Source organism: Pyricularia oryzae, chromosome 2 (assembly GCF_000002495.2).
Source record: "Pyricularia oryzae 70-15 chromosome 2, whole genome shotgun sequence".
In the NCBI taxonomy this organism is placed as follows: domain Eukaryota; kingdom Fungi; phylum Ascomycota; class Sordariomycetes; order Magnaporthales; family Pyriculariaceae; genus Pyricularia; species Pyricularia oryzae.
In genome coordinates this window covers 6,215,277-6,237,443 of record NC_017850.1, presented here as the reverse complement: position 1 = coordinate 6,237,443, position 22,167 = coordinate 6,215,277, and the positions used below count along the sequence as shown (strand labels likewise).

Genomic DNA, 22,167 nt, shown 5'->3' with positions numbered 1-22,167 from the left:
TTTTTTTTTTTTTTTTTTTTTTCAGTAGCCCCTGGATGGTTTGCTTGCTGCAGCTGCCAGAATGTTAATGATGGGGTTGTGAATCCTGACCGCCGCTGTGCATTCTGGTTAAAGCAGAAAAAGTCTGCCAGGGCGGTGCGCATCGAAATTCCAGGCCGTGCAAGGCGCTGTGTAGATTCATTTGTTCCCTGTAACAAGCGCTGGCTGGCAACTGGCCGCAGGTGGGCGGGTAGGTAGGTCTGGTGTCCACCCATTGCGCCATGCGCGATTGGCCTGAATGCTTCGACCAGGCAAAACCCATTATCTGCGACTCTTCCTTCTCCTCTTTCTCCCACAACCTCCAAAGTCCTCAACTGGAGCCCATCAACACTCTCCCAAAAGATTTTTGGTGAGTTACTGGATGGCAATTCATGTCATCATCAAGGCTGCTTGCTTCCATCTTATATTATCGGCTCGCCCCCTTCGCCTCTACACCTACTGACCACAGCCCTTCGTCCCGCCCCAGAACCGGTCGAGGCCTGCCAGACCTGTCGGATTTGAAGCGCTCCAGAGATCAAATCCTCTAATCTTTAGACCTTCTGGTAAGTTTCTCTTATGCGATAACACTTCGCGATAGTACTGTATACCTTTTTTTATCCTTTCCAATGCCGCTTCTTCCTGTCCCAGGCTCTCCCGGGATTGGATCAAGATGACCCCGACCAGCCGCTGTCGCTCCAGCTCCTCCAATGTTCAAGGCTTCACGGGGCCCCAAAAACCCAATCATACTCGCATCATTGGTCATTCGAAGGCTAATATCCCTTCCTGGGTCCCCAAAGATCAGGAATCTCTAGTTGTCAGGGAAAACTGCTGCCAAACGATCAGCCTGCCGCCTCCGTCCTCGATCCATCGTTCCTTTGCACCGCCTCCACCAGTGCCGATCGCGACTTGTTTTCACCAGGCATTCCACGACGAAACAATATACAAGCGACCATAAAAATACATCACAATCATATTAAATCTATGTATATCAACTGCAAGGCCTGTTAGCCGTTGATGGAACTGTTAAGCTTGGTCACCTCCATCGAGACCTCAGCCCGTGCCCCGTACCTCAGTGTGTACGGCGCCACAGACAAAGACCCCAACCCTCGGGCGCATTCCAACATACCCATAAGCTCCGGGGCCCACCCTTCACCAACAACCGCCGAAATGGACATGTCGCCCGTTTCCAACGGTACCAATGGCGGCCATTCCGCCTCGGCCTCCCCGCAGCCCGAACCCAAGAATGTCAGATTTGAGCTCGTCTCATCCGAGTCTCCCCAACACCGCGCGCGCCTGCCAATGCGTGTGCAGATCTACCCCCACGACGCCACCGAGTCAATTGTCACTACAGTCAAGAATTTCTATGGCCTATATTCAAGTCCTACGAGCTCTAAGGGAGTGAGCTTTGAGGACGAGGCCGGCAATACCATGATCGCGCGCTATGAGAACTTTCGCAACAACATGGTCGTCTATGTGCGCGTCATTGAGGAGCCGACTGCTTCGGCTGGCTCCTTCGGCGCGCACTCATACCATCACCCCAACGCTGTTGGCGCCCAGATGTACTTTAGTCCGGATGCTTATGGTTCCCAGGCGGGCTCTCATGTGCAACATGAGGCGCACCTGTCTAGGCCTGCCTCGAGGACCTCTCGACGGCGCAGCCCCTCGCCCAATATTGGGCGCAGTGCTAGGAGTACATCAGTGGGCACCAATAACTCGGGCGCTCCCAAGTCTCGCTCGCGATCGACCAAGTATCGTGGTGACGGTGGCGAAAGCCACAATGGCTACAGTAGTGGAGACGGTGCTCCTGGGTCAAACTCAGGCAGGAACAAGGACCAAATTGGGAATACGGAGATCAGTGTAGAGAACATTGTTGAAGGTGGCCGGCGCAAGCGCGCCAAGTTTGAAAGCTCCGTACGTTGCCATATTTGTCACTCGGGTATACTTCCCAATGAAGCTTTTGCTAACGGATTTATCCATCTCTCTAAAGGAGCTGCCTTTGTTTGCCCCGCCACAGATGCCGGCCGCAACGTCGAACCCTTCCGTATCTCCTGCCCGCCGAGTCGAGCACCACCGCGCTTCCTTGCCCTTTGTTCACCCTGGACAGAATCCGTTTACAAACCCTCGACCGCTCCAATCCCCCCAGAGCAATGGCAATGGGTTCGGCCACCCGGGCGCCTTCGTCACACCCAGCGCTGAGAGCCGTCGCACTCGTGGCAGCGTTGGGTATCCATCTGGAAACGGTGTTGGCCCATCAGCCGGAATCCTGCCCACTCCTGACCCAACTGTGGGCAGCTGCATGTCCGAAGAAGACAAAGACGTTGCCATTCAGCTTATGCGTCTTGGAGAAATTTCAAACATATCGCACGGCAGGACTTCAGCCTCTACTCTGGACGATACCTTTAGTGGACGCGCAGATGCAGCATCCTCTGCAGGCGCCACTAGTGATGCCGACAGCGAAAGCGAGGATGAGCAGCCCCCTGCAAGAAGACAGAAGTTAGACGTGGATGGCGCAAGCAAGAGTATATACCCGACCACTGAAAGCCACCTCGTTGGTCCTCAAAACGGCTTTGAAATTCAGGGACACACCGGCGGTTTCCATCACGGATTGAATGAAGGCTTGATGGGTGCACCCCGGACCAAACCCAACACCAACATGCTTCAGCAGAATGGCACCAAGCCCAAAACGATGCCTGCGCCAAGCGCAAAGCCAAAAGCGCCCAAGGCAATCAAGACATCAAAGTCATCCAACTCGACCAAGAATAAAAAGCCAACGACCAATGCTCACAATGGGCCTATGTCGCCCGCATCACTACCTGCTTCTAGGAAGCCGTCCATTACCTCCAACGGCAGCGTGTTGGGGATAGGTGATGAGGATCAGCCTGATCTCTCGAGCAAGCCTCGATGCCAGCGATGCCGTAAGAGCAAGAAGGGCTGCGATCGCCAGAGGCCTTGCGGGCGCTGCAAGGACGCTGGCATTCCTGCGGAGCTTTGCATCAGCGAAGATGAGGGCAACGGCCGTAAGGGTCGCTATGGCCGTCACATGGGTGTTCCCATCAAGACAGACGAGGCCCCAGCACCACAACAGCCACCGCTGTTCCAGCACCAGCAAACGCTCCTCCCGGCCGCGCCCATTGCTCCGGCAATCCTGCCACCGATCTCGGCGATGCCCCTGGACAAGAACAAGAAGCGAAAGAGATGATACTGTCCGTCACGCGTATATATGTCCGGATGTACATTTATTGAATCAGTCCGTCCTCTTATCTTTTGACTGACTTAGAATCGGACTCCTGTGGATATGTTTTATCCGGATTTCAGAGATGAAAACAATACACCTCGGCGGTCTGTTTAGCTGTCAACGACCGTGCCATCTCAACAACAAAAACAAACAAAAAAACATGATTTTATTTTCTTTCCTTGGCATTGAACAGCTGGTTGTCTACGCTGTCAATGATGACGTCTCATACTCATTGCTATTTGGGAGTTTTGGAGCAAGGCGCATTTTTATTCAAGAGTGGATGTAATGTCGATATTGGTCTTTTCTAGTCTGGACAAGGTGGTTCGCCATGCCGCTCGTTGTGCTCAGCCATGCGCAAATGATCGAAGCATATGGGGTGATTTTCGAATTTACCTCTCTCTTTCTGTCTTTCTCTTCTCCTTTCTCTCTCCCCCCTATGTTGGGATTTCTTCCTTGTTTAACCCACCAAAAAAGAGGATCTGAACTGTCATGCAACCCGAGTGTTCGAGAAACTTGTTGCTTTTGCTCCATCATAGTTAGTTATCGGGAAAACGTATTGCCATTACTATTGGAATTTCATCGACGTGACACGTATGGTCAGGACCTGGGTTGAAAAAAGCATGATGGGTGAAAAGGTGCGCTGACCATTGGGGAGCGAGCGGTCTGACATGCAATCTTGTGTTTGCTCTTAATGGGATGGGTGCGACTGGGCGCGTGTGGTCCAGAATAGGTGACATTTCCCGGCGCTGATCTTTTTTCGCGTACGATCCAAGGCTGTGGAAGAAGGATGGATGCGCCGATAGTTCACGCACAAGGATGCTTCTGGGGATAGAGGCGCAAGTGGAAGATGGTTGGATGCATGGCGTGGGATCGGGTTGCTGTTCGTCTCATGAAGCGATTTGCCCCCTCCCCCCGTCTCATACCTTCGTTGTATAGGTGTCTTTCTTGCCTTTTTTGTGTGTTTCCTTGGTCTTTGTATCCTAGCAAAAAGAAGAAGAAGAAAAAAATAGGAAGGGCGAGTATCTGCTTCTCGCCAGCGTCCTGGTTCAATTTACCTGCCTTGTCTATTCACCTTGTTCTTGCGCTTGATCGCGCGCCGGATCTGGGGGGCTGGGCTCGCTTCACCAACACGCTCGGATGTGTGCGATCATACTTCGTATATGGTGTGTGCTGGGACAAGAGGAGGGAGGCCAAGAAATTGCAAGGGGATAATGTACCGACTTTCCAGAGTTAGAAATTTTACTTAACATCCCCGAAAGTAGGCCCATGGCACCGGCACAAAGAGATGGCGGCTGAGTGGTATGGTGCCCAGCATACAGATGGAGATGGTCGAGTGATCAGATCAGATCAGATCCAAGTATACGAGCTTACGGTGTAAGATTTTACGGTATTGTTGCACCCTCATTTCCCCCACATCTTTTTCTAACTCCCCTGACCTACTTCGTAATTAAGCAGTATTGAGGCTTTCCGACGGCTTTTCAAATTCCGCAGCCCGTCGCAACTCGTGCGATCCACGATGCACGGCAAAAACTCCCGGCTCACACCGACATTCGATTGTTCTGGACCGCGGTCCACTCACTCGGTTTAGTTTTTTTTTTTTTTTTTTTTTTCTGGGCAGAGACGAACCGGTAGAGGGGTGGTTTTTTTTTTAAGCGACATAGCCCAAATTTTTGGAGAAAGTGGCTTTACGGTTTGTGGGGGCTTATTGAAAATAGAGATCAAAAGAAAAAGAAAAACAACTTTAGCAAAATAGAGAGGATCACGCGGCGCATGATAGATTGGTTTGTTCACAGCCGATGTGGGTGGATTTTAATCCCGGACCGCAAAGGCGCAAAATGAGTGGGAAGAAAAAAAAAAGCGATCACAATAGAGTAGGCGATTGTTGCTTTGTTTTGTTTCCGGTCGCGACAAGCTACGCGGGGGTTGCCGCATCGCATTGATGACATTGAGTCTAAATGAGGGGAAGATTGGCACAAAGGTACCTGGTTGAGCAAAAGTCATCTAGGTACCTTTTGCTCGAGGGATAAACAGACCCCCGTAGAAGTACATAGGAGGTTCGAGAAAGAATTACACGCTACGCCCGATGCGCTGTTAGTGTGCAATTTGACTTGTGCGGGGCACACTATGTATGTCTGATGCGGGGTAAGCAGTTGGAGATCTGGCTTACCCCACTTCATCTGAACTGCTATGTTGACGGGTGGAAGAAACGGTCTGCCGATTTCCGGATTGGGCAGGTGGGGCTGACTACCGTCTCTTACGCATTGCGGGCTGCCGTTTCGTCATTTTGGGTGTAAGTGAGCCCGTGCCAAGCAAAAGGTCTAGATGCCCTTGGCTTCCACAACGACAAGAGATCTCGCGGCTCCGCAAAATTCGATGTCAATGTCAAAAACCCCAACATTGACACAATTCAAAAATTTGGCAGTAATGCATCTTGACATAATTCACGACCCCTGTGACGTGATGGCACCACTAACATCCAACAGACACTACACATGTGCTATAATCATTCTGCAACGTGTTTTTCTCAAGCCAAACACTATACCGTCGGTATATCGGCATTAAATGCCGTGTCCGGTCTCGGAGAGAGCCACACTTGGGCATTCGGTTCGGTTTTTTTTTTTGCCTGAGCTAAGCTTTCCAGTCTAATTTCGTATGCTGGGATCACCAAGCACCATATTTTTTCACGCCTGGTTTGGCTGGACTTGCCAAAGTAAGCTACCGAGCGGCTCGAGGTACATACTTTCGAGTACATACTTTGCAGGGAAAAAATCAAGTAAAGGTTCCACATTTCGTGCCCAGGCGAGCAGAAAAACAAAGAAAATCTAGACCTCAACCCCATCATGGAGAACCCTCCTTCACTTAGCTGGTGGGGGGCCAAGGATCACACAGCTAGGTCCAAAGAGAAATAGAAAACGCCCCCAAAACTCGGCGGGAATGTCTCTGTCCACCAACTTGTGGGGATCATCAAATGTAATAGAGTAAACGAGCCGCATGGGTGACTGCAGGTATTTCTGGAATCGCAGGTTGGTTGACTGAGACCGCTTGCTTCCGTTGCGCATTTGCCGCCATCAAGCTCTCTCACTTGGTCCGATGGTGTAAGCCTGCTACTGCTACTGTGACTGCTGTTCCACTACTAACATTAGGTTTGGCTCTAGATTCCACTGTTATTCCAACTACACCACTACCGCGACTAGTACTTTTACCGTCCAGCTCTAGACGGGTTTTCTTGATACCGGACTACCCGTTCCGCGCGCACAGATGCTACCTGGTCTCGGAAGCACCCGACCACAACCAGTACATGGTAATTTAGGGTCAGGCCGGCATGCATACCACTTATGGGACTTGGTGTAAATGAAATGCCCGGGAGAAAAGAGGAAAAAAGCGGTATCGGGCATAAGGAAATGCGATTCGAATTCGGCCATGCTATTTTCAGAAAGGCTGCAATCGGCAAAACACGCCATTTTTGACCAGATGATGGCGGGAGTGACTAATGGATTGTCATAAAGTAGGCAGGCACCAAGCAACCCATGGAGCTGCCGTCCCACGGCCCCACAAGCAAAGCAGCGCCCAGGGTTCTTTTGCCATCTCGGGGGTGGCCCGGCATATACCGTCTGGACACTCGTGATCAGTCATTTTCTTCTAGACTTAGAGCCCCTGAAGCGCTGCAACCTTGTCGTATGTATTCGTTCATGCATGCTAGTCTTCTTTCCCACCGAGCATAAACCCACTGCGCTTGCTGTGTAAGGCTGACTTATCATCTTCGTCCCATAGACCGGGAAAATATCTCCCCCTGCTAAGCAATTTTCCGCCGATGTCAGCAAAATTGGGGGTGTGCGCTTGGCGTGTGGAAGTAAGATGGCGGTTTTCATCCACCCCCTCAAAGAGGCGAGGCTAGAGTTGCTCCAGACCTGGAGAATCCTTCCACACACACCCATCACCAGTGTAAAATAAGCGAGCAGCGAAAAGCGACAAAAAAACGTGCTTGCTTCTGAGCTGCTCACACGATCCACAAACTTGCAACTCGCATCTTGCGTGCACAGCTCAGTCAGGTTCAGGAGCCGAAGTCCAACATGGACTGGACAAAGCTTCCCACCGCTCATGTCGAGTCTATGCTGGCGCCAAGCTAGTCTAGTCACGCAAACACAGTACCACGAGCGTGAGCGACTGGTCGTCCGGTTCTCTACCAACGCGGTGTGAGTTGTTTCGTGATACGCAAGGGACTTGTCATTTCTGAGAACGGGCCTCATCTATATGCGCACACTAGAGTGGAGGACAAGTCTCGCCATTGAATAACAAAGTGACCGGTCAAACTAACACTCTCCCCGGCTGACATGGATGTTTTCTTGCCTTTCTCGGATACTCCACCTGGCAAATCACTTAGCAATTTTTTTTGGTTTCTACCTCTCCTCTTTTTTTGCTTTGTTCCTGAATTGCTCTTTAACTCAAAAGAATTTCACGATGCATGTCTACCGAAGTACCGCCAGACCCAGACCTAGATCCTGGTCTCTCCCACCCCATTCCGCGGCGGATACCAAGCAGTACTCCGAGAACGGCTCCGCTAGTTTCTAGAACGCCAAAAAAAATTACGGGGACCTTGATGAGAGCTCACGATGCCATCGTCCCCGTGGGTAACAAAAAAGCATGGATGCCATGCGGTCGAGGTGTTGGGAAGCGTCTGATGGTATAAATAGGTCTTGATCCCGCGTCACAGGAGATTGGTTTGAACCTTTGTATGAAACAAGCACTTTTACATCATCTAATCTTCATCCGTTAAGGGTCTTGCCCATCATTATAAAAAGGACTCGAGTTGGTGTACTCTGAGTGCATTCAATCTCCCCTTCTTATCCACCAGAAAAATGACTTCGCCAAGCAAGAAGGATGACACAGCCGTTGTGGTCGTTGTCTCAGTCCCGGAGGACGCCACAGCTGGCCATGAAACAAACAACCCATACCCTTCGCACACTATCAGCACCACAAGCACCCCGTTTGCTTCAACCGCAAAGCTTCCCTTGGCAGCTCCGTCATGCCCAGATGGAGGCGTTGTGGCCTGGGCCCAGGTCCTCGCCAGCTTTCTCATGAACGCTGTTGGATGGGGCTATCCCGCAACCTTCGGCATGTACCAGTTGCACTACGTCAGCAACATGGGCCTGCCAGAAAGCCAGATCGCCTGGGTTGGTAGCGTGCAAACCTTCCTGGCCTACGCGCTTTGCGTTGTCGCGGGCAGGCTCGCGGACGCTGGGTACATTCGGTCGACGGTCTCGGTGGGCTCTGTGTTCGTGGTGGTCGGCACTCTGGCTACAAGCTGGGCGGCCGAGTACTGGCAGATCCTGCTGGCTCAGGGTCTTTGCACTGGCTTGGGACTCGGTCTGATCACAACCCCGACGTTGACGGTTGTCAACTCTTACTTTGACAGCAATCGGTCGTAAGTTGAACCTTTCATCTCTTGTTTGGATTTGCTTGCTCCTTGAAAGCAATGGTTCCGAACATGATATCAAGAACAAAGCTAATCAGATTCTGATTGACAGTGTGGCCGTGGCTTCAGCAACAGCTGGCACCGGTGTAGGAAGCATCGTCTTTCCCGCCGTGGTCCAGCTCCTCATCCCTCAAGTGGGCTTTGCCTGGGCTGTCCGATGCTCTGCACTGGTGACCCTAGTCTTCTGCTCCGTCGGCGTCGTTCTCCTCAAACCTCGCGAGCAGCCCCAAGCAGACCATGGCGCCGACGCAGCTACAGATGAGAAGTCATCCTTGGGGCTCATCGACATGGGGGCACTGCGCGAGCGAGCCTTTCTGTGCCTTGCCGCCAGCTCTTTTCTGTTCTTCATTGCCTTGTATTTTGGCTTCTTTTATGTGAGTATTACACCCTCTTTATCGCTTCTCCATATGTAAGACAAAAGAATAAGCGAGCTGACCATCCCCCACCAACAGTTGACCGTAATTGCCCAGCAAGTTGCACACATGTCTCCCACCACATGCGTGACCCTTCTCATGATCAACTCGGCCGTAGGCATTCCCATCCGCCCCCTGTCCGGAATGATCGCAGACCGCTTCCCCCGCGTCCTCGGGCCCGTAAAAATGTTTGCCATCACGGTGCTCCTCGTCGGCGCTGCGATGCTGGCCTGGATCGCCGCCCGATCGTCGGCAGACATGTACATCTTCGCCGTCGGCTTCGGAATCGTCAACGGCGCCTCCCAGAGCATATGGCCGGGTGCGCTGATCAGCATCACCCCGGACCCCAAGAGGCTCGGCGTTCGCTACGGCATGCTCTGCGTCTTTGTCGCCGTGGCCACACTCGTGGGACCGCCCATCGCCGCGATGATCGTCGACGCCGCCGCCCGCGGTGGCGGCAACGGCTTCATGGCTGCGCAGGCGTGGGCCGGTGCTCTAGCTCTCGTTTCTGGAGTCCTTGCGTTCGGGGCTAGGCCCAGCCCCCTTTCCAAGTCTGAGATTGACGAGAAGGTTTAATTGGGTGCGCATCTGATATACAATATTTAATTTCTATTTAAAAGCAAAACAGCCTTGGGGGGTTGAAGGCTTCGGGGCGGGTTCAACAGTCACCGCCTATATGGGGAAAAGGAAAATGGTTGCAAAATGGCAACGGAATAGATTGCATGGATAGAGTGGACTGGATAGATGTGGTCATGGGCCTGCCATGAGGTCACCAGTAATAGACATGGACAACACATAACCAACTTACACGATAAGAACAAGTGATCATAAATTCATCAAACACCCCTAATTCATGCACAAATTTTGGTCCCAAACAATCCAAACACGCGAACCCACTTCCTGCCTGGGCCAGCATCAGCTTCTTTCGGATCGTCCGTCTTCTCCATGACACCGTATTGCTTTATGCAGCAGGAGAAGGGGTCGTTGCACAAGTCCTTCATCAAGTCCGCGCCAGCGTTAACATTTCCCTCGGAGCTGAGCGGCGGCATCGCAAGATGCTTTCGGCGCCTTTTAGCATCGTGACGACTCTCTGACCGTTCTCGCTTGAGTTCTTCCAGGTTCCCCCAGAGGGTACACATTTTCTCCCGCAGAGCCGACAGATTATCTTGATTTGCTCGAAGACTTGGGGTGAGGTTAGCGACCAAGTTTCCCTTTCGTTCTTACCTCGTACTTTTATATAAAGAAATAAGAATTCGGCACGGGCGATTACTTACTCTACTGCGTCATCTAAAGTCAGGCATTGCGCGGCAAGATTGTCCACCATCACCCATACGCGCTCTTCGGGCCGTTTACCCCGGTTCTTGAAGGCCATGGCATCCTCCACCTGCAACCAGAAGCACCATTCCCAGTTGGACGAGTCTTCATCATCGTCCAAGCCGGAGACGCTGCTGTCGTCACTAATGTCACCGCTATATCGGGACCTGGGACGGCAAATGGCAAAGTCCTCAAGTCGCTCAGGGCGGAAGTCTACCACGCGCACGTTTGTACGGTAGTTGACATTGTTAAAAGGAATCTGAAATCGGATCTCTTGACCGTTCAGGTTCGCCTCGTAGTATACGGGCTCCAGGAGTCTCGATATTGGGCTTGCCTCCTGGCTCAAGTTTTCGCACCTGACTGTACCGAGTTTTGAAGAGCTTGGTCAGTGGTCTGAAGATCCTCAGCTGGCGATCTGCAAACTTTTCGACTCACCTAAACTGTTTAGGCCTAATGTCTCTTCATCCTTGCGCTTCTGCGCGAGTTCCGCAGCCATTTGCTTCTCCGCCCACAGCCTCTTTCGTCGCTGATTACTGTTTTCGGCGGACGTCTCCCCAAGGCGCTGTTCCTTTCCCCTAGTAGGATCTGGTCCTTGCCGTACTTGAGCTTGTTGAGCAACTCGAGGGTTGTGGTGGTGCGGGTTTTTGCGCTTGTTTGATTTCTCGTATTCTTGCTTGCGACGCAGAACATCTTTGAGACGTGAATCGTTGTCCTCGAGTATTTCGACTTTGATCCTCTCTGGGTATTTCTGGTCTTGGCGCAGAAAGCCCTCCAAGTTAATCCCATTTTTTCCAGGCTTAATATGCACGTTTTGAAAGCGGACCCAGGTACCCGCGCCAAGCTTGTTGTCTTTGATATACGAAGCGTGTGGGTCCCAGCAAGTAAGTTGCATCGACATTTGGCCATAGGGGCCCGGCCATGCGGAGGCAGACTCGATGTTGTTGATCTGAAACTTGGCGGTATAACCGTATGGATCGTCGTCTCTCTCGGCGCGACCCCGGCCTTTGCCATCTGTAGTCTGGTTGAAGAAGCGACTGTTTGTGGTGTAGTCCGTGACATAGCATGTAAGTGTCCCGAACATGTCGTAAGGATCCTTTACCAGCTGCACTATTATGTCATAAAAGTTGCCTTCAGTGATATTTTCGAGGGTGCTGAACTTGTCCCTGATGTTCATAGACTGGTTCGCTTCCGCTTGGAAGGCCTCTTGATCCGGGATGCAGCTCTTGTCGAGATGGTGGTACATGTACGAGACATACGCATGGTCCTTGTCAGAAGGTAAGCGACCGCGAAGCTTAGCGTTTGACTTGAGCGCCACGGATGCTGACTGACTGCCAGAAGGCTTGGGGATCAAGATGCCCGAATAGACGTTTAAGGAGCTGTTGTTATGCGTGATGAGACTGATGCACCCTTGAAATTCTTGAACCTGCACGAATGTATCAGTTTCATGATCGTTGGCCATATGCATACAGTCGAAAGGTCGATATGCGGGGAATTAATTTTACCTTGACACTAAAGGCCAAGAGAACATCGCCAGCATTGAATTTCGGGAATTGGTCCATCAAAGGACGGAAAATGGCGAGTTCGATTGACCTTTGATCCTCTACTGTCGAATGATCGAACACTGTGACATTCATTTTGTAATCTTGTAGCGATGTTAGCGATGATTCGCAGACATGGTACTATACGCAGACAGTGAGTAGTATAGGAGAAGCGTGCGATACTTTGCAGCGCTTACCTTTGCCTCGAGTATGTATTGGTGCCTGGTAGTCTTTGACAACGCAGCAAATATGAATCAATTTCCCTTTCGGGATCTCACCACCCAGAATATCATCAATGTTCACGCACCCGCTTGGTGGCGGTGGGGGCCCAGTGGCATTTTGGCCTTTCCTAGACATTGACATGGTTGTTGTGATCTGGATCCCTATGCGAGGCCGGCTAGCTGGGAACCTTGGATCAACGTGGTGCCCGTTGAAGAATGTGTGAGTATGGAAAGACGAATTGAGGTGAATATTATTATCGGGTGGGGATCTTCAATTAAGTATACAACGCGAAACGAAAAAGAAAATCTTCAATATACAAATAAAAATAGTCACGAAGGTCGCGTCAGAAGCAAGTTGCTCAAGCGGGGGAATTTGAGACGCGTTTACTGAGTGAGGTCTGTGATCGCGCAATCACCTGATGTAAAAGTTTACGTGCACCATAATTTGGAGTCCAACCTTTGTCTGTCTTTCCTATTCTCTATTAGGTATTAGGTAAAGTTGCCCCACTATCACAAGCATTCATTGCTTTACGTAGTAATTGGTACGAACCACTCATGTACAATGAATGATTGAAGGGGTAAGTTCCAACACCCTGGCACAGTATAAACATCATGGAATTCCGCTAGCGCCATATGAATTGTGGGCTAAAAAGGGATTCTAAAACTGTGCCACGCTCACGGAACTTAGGTACCCGTCTAACCTTCGTATGGCGGCACAGCAAAATATTCTGGTACGACGTAGACGACCCTACCTGGTAGGTACGAAGTAGGTACCTTATCCTTGGGCGTCTGCCTGCGTTACGTGTACCCATACTACGTGGTACATCGATACTCAGGGTGTCTTGTCCAAAATTGCGCAAGGTTGCTAGGATAACAATGGAAGTAAAGCGAATTTCACTTTGCACTCTATTTCAATATTGAGTCGGCCTGCAGAGAGATCAAATGATCAATTGCGCTTACAAAATAGTGTTTAGTAGCAAGATTGCACCCAATGTGGACGTAATTTGCAGGTGTGAAAATACCGAGACGAGTCTAGTCTGATGGATCAGATTGTCGAATAGCATCACACTGCGACAATTTTCCGTACCCAGTATGGAGCCGCATCTCAGTCGGCCATACCCGTTATATGAAAGCCATTTTAGCCCAGATACCTTCAACTCATCTGAATAAATAATATTTCTGAAACACCACTTCAGAATTACATCTGCTCCTGCAAAGAAAGGAGAGAAAAAGACATAAAGAAAGAAAGAAAATAGTCGTCAATGTTTTGCCTTGCGGACATTGTTGGTGCCCAAAATGTCCCCATTTGGCCACCCCCTTGTTGGATGGAATGGGTCCAATAGAAGAGATTGGTGCGGGGCATCTTGATGCCTCAGGCCACTACACTTGACTGTTTGGGTGAAGGAACGATGTTTGACTTGTCTCTGCCGGAGCAACCTTTCTCGAAATCTTCAATCTCTTCTTCGTTTACTTTCCACCCACCCTACCAAACAAAAAAAAAAGACTTTTATTCAACACTTCTTTCTCTTTTCACGAGAAAAAAAAGTCACTTGTGCTTCCTCACTGGTTCTACGATCAACGCAGGAACCTGCCATTCTAGTTTTCGCAGTATCTATTTAGTCACCTCCCAGATTTTACCCCGCCGTTGCAGGGTCCTGCGAGCGCCCTGTTTATTTGCGCCCCTCCCTCAGTAGCATCAACTAGTCCGTCAAAACAAACTTCCATCCCACAGGACCGCAACCATGGCCGAGCGCTACATCCCCGAGCACAGGCGCACTCAATTCAAGGCGAAGAACACGTTCAAGCCCGAGGAGCTACGCCGCCGCCGAGAGGAGCAACAAGTCGAGATCAGGAAGGCGAAGCGCGAGGAAAACCTTGCCAAGCGCAGAGGAATTGGCACAGGCGCCGACCGTCCTGGTGCTTCGCTCGGTGCTGCTCCTGACAGCGACGATGATACCGCTCCGACAGAGTCTCAGGTATGCAAGACACTTTACTAGAACTAATATGGCAAAACGATTTTTTTGTATTTGTTTTTTTCTTTTTTCTTTTTTATTTTCTTTTTTTACCTTGCATATAGTGCTTGCCTCACCGCTTTGTGTCAAGCAATTTCTTGGACCGGTTTTATTGCCACTCAACACCATGGGTGCTGTTTGCATCAATGGTTCTTTGAGTGGAGCTTTTGGTTCCTAGAAGCCTCTGGCTTTGGGGGTTGGGCACAAGCGAGCACATTCATACAAATGCAAACGCTGCTCGCCTTCTTGCTTGGCATCTTTGACTGACATCATCTTCTTTAGCTTAACGAGGACCTCCCTCAGATGGTACAAGGTGTCTTTTCCGAATCAATTGATGCTCAGATTCAGGCAACAACCAAGTTCAGGAAACTCTTGTCCAAGGAGCGAAACCCTCCGATAGAAGAAGTTATCAAGACTGGTGTTGTCAGCCGTTTCGTCGAGTTCCTGCGTTCGCCACACACCCTTGTGCAGTTCGAGGCTGCTTGGGCCTTGACCAACATTGCCAGCGGCTCAGCAACACAGACACAAGTTGTTATCGAAGCCGGTGCAGTCCCTATCTTTGTCGAGCTCCTCGGCAGCCCTGAGCCTGATGTGCGCGAACAGGCTGTCTGGGCTCTGGGTAACATTGCCGGCGACAGCCCGCAATGCCGTGACTACGTTCTTAGCTGTGGCGCACTGAAGCCCCTGCTGAACTTGCTTGGCGACAGCCGCAAGCTGAGCATGCTTCGCAATGCCACCTGGACTTTGAGCAACTTCTGCCGTGGAAAGACTCCTCAGCCTGATTGGACAACGGTATGTTCTCTCTTAGTCTTAGTCATCCCATACCTGATTGGCCAACCACCGACTGACATGAATACAGATCGCACCGGCCCTCCCTGTTCTCGCCAAGCTTGTTTACTCTCTCGATGACGAGGTTTTGATCGATGCATGCTGGGCTATTTCGTACCTTTCGGATGGCTCCAACGATAAGATCCAGGCTGTTATCGAGGCCGGTATTCCCCGAAGGCTTGTCGAGCTGCTTATGCACGCGTCCACCTCGGTCCAGACTCCGGCCCTGCGCTCCGTCGGTAACATTGTCACCGGCGATGATGTGCAGACGCAAGTCATCATCAACTGCGGTGCTCTGCCATGCTTGCTCTCCTTGCTTGGATCCAACAAGGATGGCATCCGAAAGGAGGCGTGCTGGACCATCTCTAACATCACCGCTGGTAACTCGGCGCAGATACAGTCTGTTGTTGATGCCAACATCATCCCCCCGCTGATCCACCTCCTGTCGAACGGCGACTTGAAGACGAGAAAGGAGGCGTGCTGGGCTATCAGCAACGCTACTTCTGGTGGCCTGCAGAAGCCTGATCAGATCAGGTACCTGGTTGCTCAGGGCTGCATCAAGCCTTTGTGCGACCTTTTGTCTTGCCCCGACAACAAGATAATCCAGGTTGCTCTTGACGGCCTTGAGAACATCCTCAAGGTCGGCGACCTTGACAAGCAGGCCGCCGGCGAGGGTCAGGACTCTATCAACCGTTACGCCTTGTTTATCGAGGAGTGCGGAGGCATGGAGAAGATCCACGAGTGCCAAACCAACGCAAACGAGGAGATTTACATGAAGGCTTTCAACATTATCGAGAAGTACTTCTCTGATGACGACGAGAACGCTGACGACGCGGCACCGGCTCAAGGTCCCAACGGCACCTTTGGTTTTGGCAACCCAAGCGGCGGCCAGCAGCAGAACCAGTTCAGCTTTGCCAACGGTGGCGAGTCGATGGACATGTAAGATGTCCACGGCATGTTCGAATAAAGGGAGTGCTGAACCTCAGCCCAAATTTTCGACCCCTTGCCAGCGCTTGAAAGCACGGGGCAAGAAAACCGCCCAATGTGTATTTCGGCCACTTGGCTACCAACAACCCCCAAAAAAGCCCTCCTGCGATGAGAAGGCAGCAACGCCACTCTCATTATCAGTCACACCAATTCCCCCACAACATCGCACAACCCGGCATACGTCGTCTGTTGGCTTTGGATTCCCCCACACCCATACCACTACACCTACCCCCTGGCGTTTTATTAGGATTTTTTAATGTTGACGTGGAGCATGCTCGACGTTTTTGGCATGAGCCTTGAGGGTCCTATGGTAGCTTGAAAGCTCCAGCCCGTTTACCTACTATGCGAAAAAAGACGCTACACGTGATATTAATGCAGGACAGAAAGAAGGGTCTGAATGGTTGCTTTAAAGCTCCAACCCTTGAGAAGAGAGGTTTAAATGTCGGGCCCAGTAAGATCTACCTCGGTAGGATGATCTGCGTGGTAGGCGGACCTCTATCGCTCTTGTGATCTGATGACGAAACGACGCACGAGGGGAAGATCGGGTCACGAAATGTGATCAACGACGGTGAATATCGTGCATTGAGTCGGAAGAACGGGCGGTGGGCGAGTCTCGACTGGCGGAAGCGGTCGGACGAGGAGAACTGGAAGGCGGCGTAAGGCCCAGATGTATGGGCACGCCAATCAGATCATTGCTAGTGCATGACTGACAGCCTTGGCTCGGCAGTGGATGAAAGAGCACACGATCGGTGTGGCGTAATCCTCGGCAGAAAAAGTCACAGCCAAGTGGCTTGTGGCAAGATTGAACTATAGCACGACATATCTAGTTTTCAATCTCTAATGGGGACCGCGACACTAATCAAGATGATTTTGTACAAGCTTCGCTGCCATGTGACATCTTTACCGCGTGATATTAGGATTGCCATGGTGGTTTCTCTGAGCAAGAGTGTATTTTGTCGCACCAAATTCGACTTAATCGAGTACCTAGGTAAGGTAGATAGGTGCTTATGAAACTTTTGTCTATTCCGTGCTATGATGGTAGTACCTCTTTACGCATCCATGCCATCCAATTCAATCAACTTGATCACCGCCCTGATGATATCATTATCCGCAAGGTCGAGAGAAGGGTCGTCGACCTTGAGAGCGATTACATCATCGACCATGCCCCGGAGGCGCGAGACGAGCACGCCGATGCGCGCCCATCCACGCAGTCGTAGCCAACCGTCCACCACCAGTCCGCGGCCCAGCGTATCCAACTCGATGGCACCGGCGAAGAGGAGGAGAGTATATGCATTGAAGGCTGAGGGAAGCAGGGGAACATAGCCCAGATTCGTTAGTGGCGGTTGTATCGCAGAAACGTGGATATATGGGGTCTGGGGATGGTGTGTTTAGAAGAGGCGAGTGCGCAGGTTTTAAGACTTACGGGTAAGATCTCTCACAAAGACCTTGGAGGTCGAAATAATGGAAAAGTAAGACAGGAACGCGGCGTTGCCCGAGAACCCCTGGCTGTCAAACAAGGTACTGCTCGGGTGCACAAACACCCTGCCGTTCTCCTGGTTGTAATAACGGATCGTCTTTGCCTCGGGGTCAATCTCGACGGCGCCCGACATGGAAGCCGCGAACTTCTTGTCTGGGTATTGAATGCGGGCGATCTGGGGTGCAAATGCGGAGGCGGTTAGGGCACGAAGGAGGTACTTGCTGGAAGCGCCTCCTTCAGAGGTAGACGGAGGAGGACCACGGTTGGAGTAGCCGGCGTCTCCAGGACGGACCAGACCAAGCTCCACGAGCGACGTAAAATACTGTGTCCGGGCCGAAGCAACGTCAGAGAGAGTGAGATAGGAGAGGAAATTGTCGTCGCAAAAGCTGCGAACATGGCGTTGCTGTACTGAAGGGTCACGCATCATGGCGTCCCAGGCCTGGAAGGCGCGTAGGTCAGTGAGCAAGTCACCGTCACCAGCGGCAAACCTCGCACGCGCCTCTCTGGCCTGGTCACGCTTGTCCGGCGGTGACACAAAGACGCCGCGGCCGCTGCTCAGGAGGGCGGCGACGGAAACACAGTCCTCTAGGCAGCCGAACACGGCACCGTAGACCATCAACTTCCCGCAGCGTAGGTCGGCCGGGATAGCGGCAAGCTGCCGGCCGAGGGCAGTCAGCTCCTCGCCGTCGAGACAGCCCATGCGGCGCAGCATGGTGATGGCACCCTCCACGGCGGCAGCCTCGGGTGGCGTCGGGGCGCGGGCCAGGAAGCCCCTGACGTCGGCAATACCCATGGCGCGGACTGACAGGCATAGTTGCTCAAGCGGTACGCGGCGCATCTCAGGCTCCGGGCGCTCTGCCATCTGGGACTCGAGCTTGCGCGTGTAAAGCTTGTAGCACTCGCCGGCCTGAACACGACCCGCACGACCGCGACGCTGCTTGCACGCGGCCAGGGATGCAAAGGTCTCCTCGAGCCTACGCATGTTGTTGGCAGCGTCGTAGCTCGTTTCTTTGACCTTGCCCGTGTCCACGACGACTATGATGTCGTCGATGGTGATGGAAGTCTCAGCCACATTAGTCGCCACGACGACCTTACGCTTACCGGAAGGCGGCGGGACAAAGACCTTGCGCTGCTCTTTTGTCTCAAGAGAGGCGTGCAGCGGGAGGACGTGCAGACAGTTCAGGGACCGTAGCATGCCGCATGCCCTGTTTATTTCGGCGACACCTGGGAGGAAAATGAGAATGCCTCCCGATTTCTGTGCAAGAGACAGTTCGTTGTCGATGGCCTCGGTCGTCTCGACGAGCAGGTTGTAGTTGATGCGAGTGCCGAGGTTTTGGATCGCCTTGGCCACTGGATCGGCGTCTGCTCGAATGTTTGCCGTACCGAACTGCGTCATGCGGATCACGTCGTCCAGGTAGTAGTCAGTCACCGGGAACGTCCTACCGGCGATTTCAACCTGGCCAACACGAATGCCGTCCTGGACGAAGTAGCTGGCAAAGGTGGCCGAGTCGAGTGTGGCACTCATGAGAACCAGTTTGAGATCACGACGCTGCTTGAGAACATCTCGGATGATGCTCAGCAGAAAATCCGTATCCAGGCTGCGTTCGTGAACCTCGTCTATGACTACGTGACTGACGTCGGCGAGCGATGCGACAACATCCTCAACGCGTCCCCCTGAGACCTGCAAGCGCCGGAGGAGCACACCAGTGGTCACAAAAGTGATGCGCGTCTTTGGTCCTGTCCGGCTCTCTCCGCGAATTATGTAGCCGACTTCCTGACCAACTTGGGAGCAACGTTCGTCGCTGACACGATCCGCCAGTCCAAGTGCCGAGATACGCCGAGGCTGGGTGACGAGTATATTGGCAGCATGACCGAGACCTCTGCCGTAGAGATCGTCGAGTATAAACTGGACCGACTGGGTAGATTTACCGGAACCGGTTTCACCTGCGATGATGGTGACCTGATGCTCCGCGACAGTGCGCACAATCTCGTCTCGCAGTAACCATGCGGGAAGCTTTTGACGTTGACCCAACATCTTGCGGTATTCTGGAGTTTCTTGTCGCCTGAGCCACTCGTTCTTGCTCGCGCTGTCTGGGTTCCACACAATGTTTTTCGGCCGACGTTGTTTCCGTCGGGCTCTGATCTGTGTGGACAAGGTGGTCTTGTCCTCCGAAGCCGCTGATGATACGGCTGCAATATCGCGGAGGAGGCCTGGACGTTCAATGATGGAGTTGATCGACTCTTGTACCCAGGACACCATGAAGTAGATCTTCATCTCCTCGCCTCGGAGGGACTCTTGCATGTAGGCAAGTCCCTGTTTGATAGTGCTGAGCTTGATGTACGCGGGGAGGTTTGCAACAATGGATAGTATCAGCTGGTTAGGATAATTCGGAGACTTGCGGAACTGAAGGTGTGTTTCTACGTTCTTATTTGGTCCGTTTTCGACGTCCAGGATTCGGATTTGACAGACATCCGGGCTGGGTCTTGTGAAAAGCTCTCCAAAGACAGACTCGAGGCTCTCCATCTCCTCGGTCCAGATCTCGTCCGGTTCTCTCCAGCTTTCCAAGGCATCATCTTCTGTTTGCTTGCCGCCATTGGCAGCATCACCATCGACAGCACCACTTGTCAGTAGGATTTCCTGGAGAACCTCGGCAGCCCTCCCTTCATCACCATTATTGTCATCAAAGACCTTCTTGCAGAGCTCAGCAGAGTACCCAGACTGTGACAGCCTCTTGATGGCCCCTTCCCTTCTGAGATCTGTAGCGCCTACGGTGACACCAGCAGTGTAACTCTCAGGCAACGCCCACCGCGGCAGGTCGTCTTCTGGGACGTGAATAAGGAGCCACTCCAGCGTCTCCTCACGATCCTTGCACTCATCGACAGCCTCTTGCACGTGGCTCTCGCGAAAACCAAGCTCTCGTAGGTTCTTGACCACGGCAGACTTTTGTGCCGGATCCATGACCACGCCGTGGGGGTTCCATATGCACTTCCTGCGCAAAAGGCTTTCGATGTGCGTACGAGTCTTGTTGCCCATCTCAATCTTGGGTGCTGTCGTCCATCCTTTCATGGGGTTGAAACCACCGCCGCCACCACCAGCCCCTGAGCCGGAGCCGGTCGCGTTGCTCCGGAGCACAAGCCCGGCGGCACCTGGAAGGCTTGCAGCCTTCTCCTTGACTGCCTGTTGTTGCAAACGCAACTTTTCCTTGGCCGCTTTGGCCTCCTCTCTCTCGCGCAGGGCGGCGAAGGGATCCGCCTCGTACATCCAACCCTTGCCCTCCTTGACGTCCTCCTTCTTGAGCGCCTGGAATTCATCCCGCCACAGTGAGCGATAGTCTGGCGGCAGGGTCATGTGCATGTTCTTCATGCTGCAGACACGGAAGAGGGCGTACGTGGCGGCAAAGTGCTTGGCCTCGAGCGCCGTCTCCTTGTATGCAAGGTGGACATGGCTGGGAGGAAGTTTAAAGGGCTCGAGACGAGTAATCTCGCCAGTCTTTGGGTTTTTGGCGCTGAGGCGGACAAAGACGGAGAACCCCTCTTTGGTTTTGCGCTGACCAGAGACAAGTAGTAGTAGACCGTGTCAATAAACAAGTGATGATATCGTAATAAACAAATGTTTCAAGAGAGGGCTATCTTACGGTATCATAGTCTGGCCTCTCCCATTTTTGTCGTTGACAATGCTCCGATAGCAAGTTAACGGGTAGTTTCCCCGTCCACGAGGCACCGCCGATGATCTGTTTGACGGTTGGCTTCGGGGGACCGCCCTCCTCGTTGTTTGCACTTGAGGACGCTGCTCCTGCCCCTCCCCCACCACCTCCGCCTCGCCGTTTGCCGCCTCCCTCCTTGGTAGAGTTGGTGAAGACTATGAAGTCATCTTCGGCCGGTGCTTTCTTGGGTTTTGCCGCCGCTGGTGCTTTTGCAGGCAGCGCTTTAGAGGTGGATGCAGATGCTTTACTCGGGGCGGCAGAGCTGTTGCTCTTTTCCTTTCCCTTTTTTACCATAATAACCTAGATAGGTTGCAGGGATGAATGAAGGAAATGAAGACTGAACTGGTAGAAACAGTCAATCAATTTTCTTGTTACGACTTTACGCGTTCTTGAGGTTGAAGCAAAGCAAGTTGGTTGGTTGTGTTTTCATGCTCGCCCCTCCATGACAGCAACGACTCGACGGTGCAAAAGTGGCCAATTAATTGACTTGTGACATGAAAATCCATTCACTTTCCCACATGTGTTCTGGTAAGGATGCCTGATGCTAGACGTGCAAAACGAGCTTCATTTCAACCTATATTTATTCTACACGGAATAAAAACCCAGATATCAAAGCCAAACAGGAAAAAAAAGGGCAGAAAACGAAAAGAAAACTGCTTCTGGCGCTTCCAGCAGTTGGGGTACACAGCACCTTCACCTGGTAGGTACCTCAGCGGGCATTTGTCTGTGCTTCACAACCTAAACTCCAGGCTGGAACATGTGAGAATTTGAGGCTTTGCCCACTGTGTGTGTGCTACTTGCAACAGGCACGTGCGTCGCCTTGGTGGCCCTTTCTCTTCAAAGTCCAGACGGAAAATGAATTGGGCGATAATTGGCTGAATGATCCAAACCAGTCCCCATCTTCGCAGGTACAGGTGGGTACAGTACAGTACGGAGTACATCCGCTG

The 22,167-nt window shown here is 52.1% G+C and overlaps 5 protein-coding genes across 5 annotated transcripts; 3 read left to right on the top strand and 2 right to left on the bottom strand.

Annotated features, from left to right (window-relative positions):
• Positions 1–343: 343 nt before the first annotated feature.
• MGG_07063 (C6 finger domain-containing protein) lies at positions 344–3,815 on the top strand. The gene is made up of 4 exons (XM_003715196.1): positions 344–388; positions 506–581; positions 816–1,929; positions 2,006–3,815. The coding sequence occupies exons 3-4, from the start codon at positions 1,033–1,035 to the stop codon at positions 3,215–3,217; spliced, it is 2,109 nt and encodes a 702-aa protein (XP_003715244.1). The 5' UTR covers positions 344–388; positions 506–581; positions 816–1,032; the 3' UTR covers positions 3,218–3,815.
• Positions 3,816–7,110: 3,295 nt separating this feature from the next.
• On the top strand, positions 7,111–9,803 carry MGG_07062 (uncharacterized protein). Its single transcript, XM_003715195.1, has 3 exons — positions 7,111–8,675; positions 8,779–9,100; positions 9,179–9,803. The coding sequence occupies exons 1-3, from the start codon at positions 8,110–8,112 to the stop codon at positions 9,713–9,715; spliced, it is 1,425 nt and encodes a 474-aa protein (XP_003715243.1). The 5' UTR covers positions 7,111–8,109; the 3' UTR covers positions 9,716–9,803.
• On the bottom strand, positions 9,777–12,620 carry MGG_07061 (uncharacterized protein). Its single transcript, XM_003715194.1, has 5 exons — positions 12,189–12,620; positions 11,956–12,095; positions 10,889–11,876; positions 10,414–10,813; positions 9,777–10,321 (listed from the first exon to the last, which is right to left on the bottom strand). The coding sequence occupies exons 1-5, from the start codon at positions 12,352–12,354 to the stop codon at positions 9,991–9,993; spliced, it is 2,025 nt and encodes a 674-aa protein (XP_003715242.1). The 5' UTR covers positions 12,355–12,620; the 3' UTR covers positions 9,777–9,990.
• A 1,028-nt stretch (positions 12,621–13,648) lies between these two features.
• MGG_15072 (importin subunit alpha-1) lies at positions 13,649–17,069 on the top strand. Its single transcript, XM_003715193.1, has 3 exons — positions 13,649–14,188; positions 14,507–15,016; positions 15,084–17,069. The coding sequence occupies exons 1-3, from the start codon at positions 13,955–13,957 to the stop codon at positions 15,993–15,995; spliced, it is 1,656 nt and encodes a 551-aa protein (XP_003715241.1). The 5' UTR covers positions 13,649–13,954; the 3' UTR covers positions 15,996–17,069.
• Positions 16,943–21,787, bottom strand: MGG_07059 (pre-mRNA-splicing factor ATP-dependent RNA helicase prp22). The gene is made up of 3 exons (XM_003715192.1): positions 21,152–21,787; positions 17,463–21,063; positions 16,943–17,339 (listed from the first exon to the last, which is right to left on the bottom strand). Exons 1-3 carry the CDS (start codon positions 21,512–21,514, stop codon positions 17,089–17,091), a joined length of 4,215 nt encoding a protein of 1,404 aa, XP_003715240.1. The 5' UTR covers positions 21,515–21,787; the 3' UTR covers positions 16,943–17,088.
• Between the last annotated feature and the right edge of the window lie 380 nt (positions 21,788–22,167).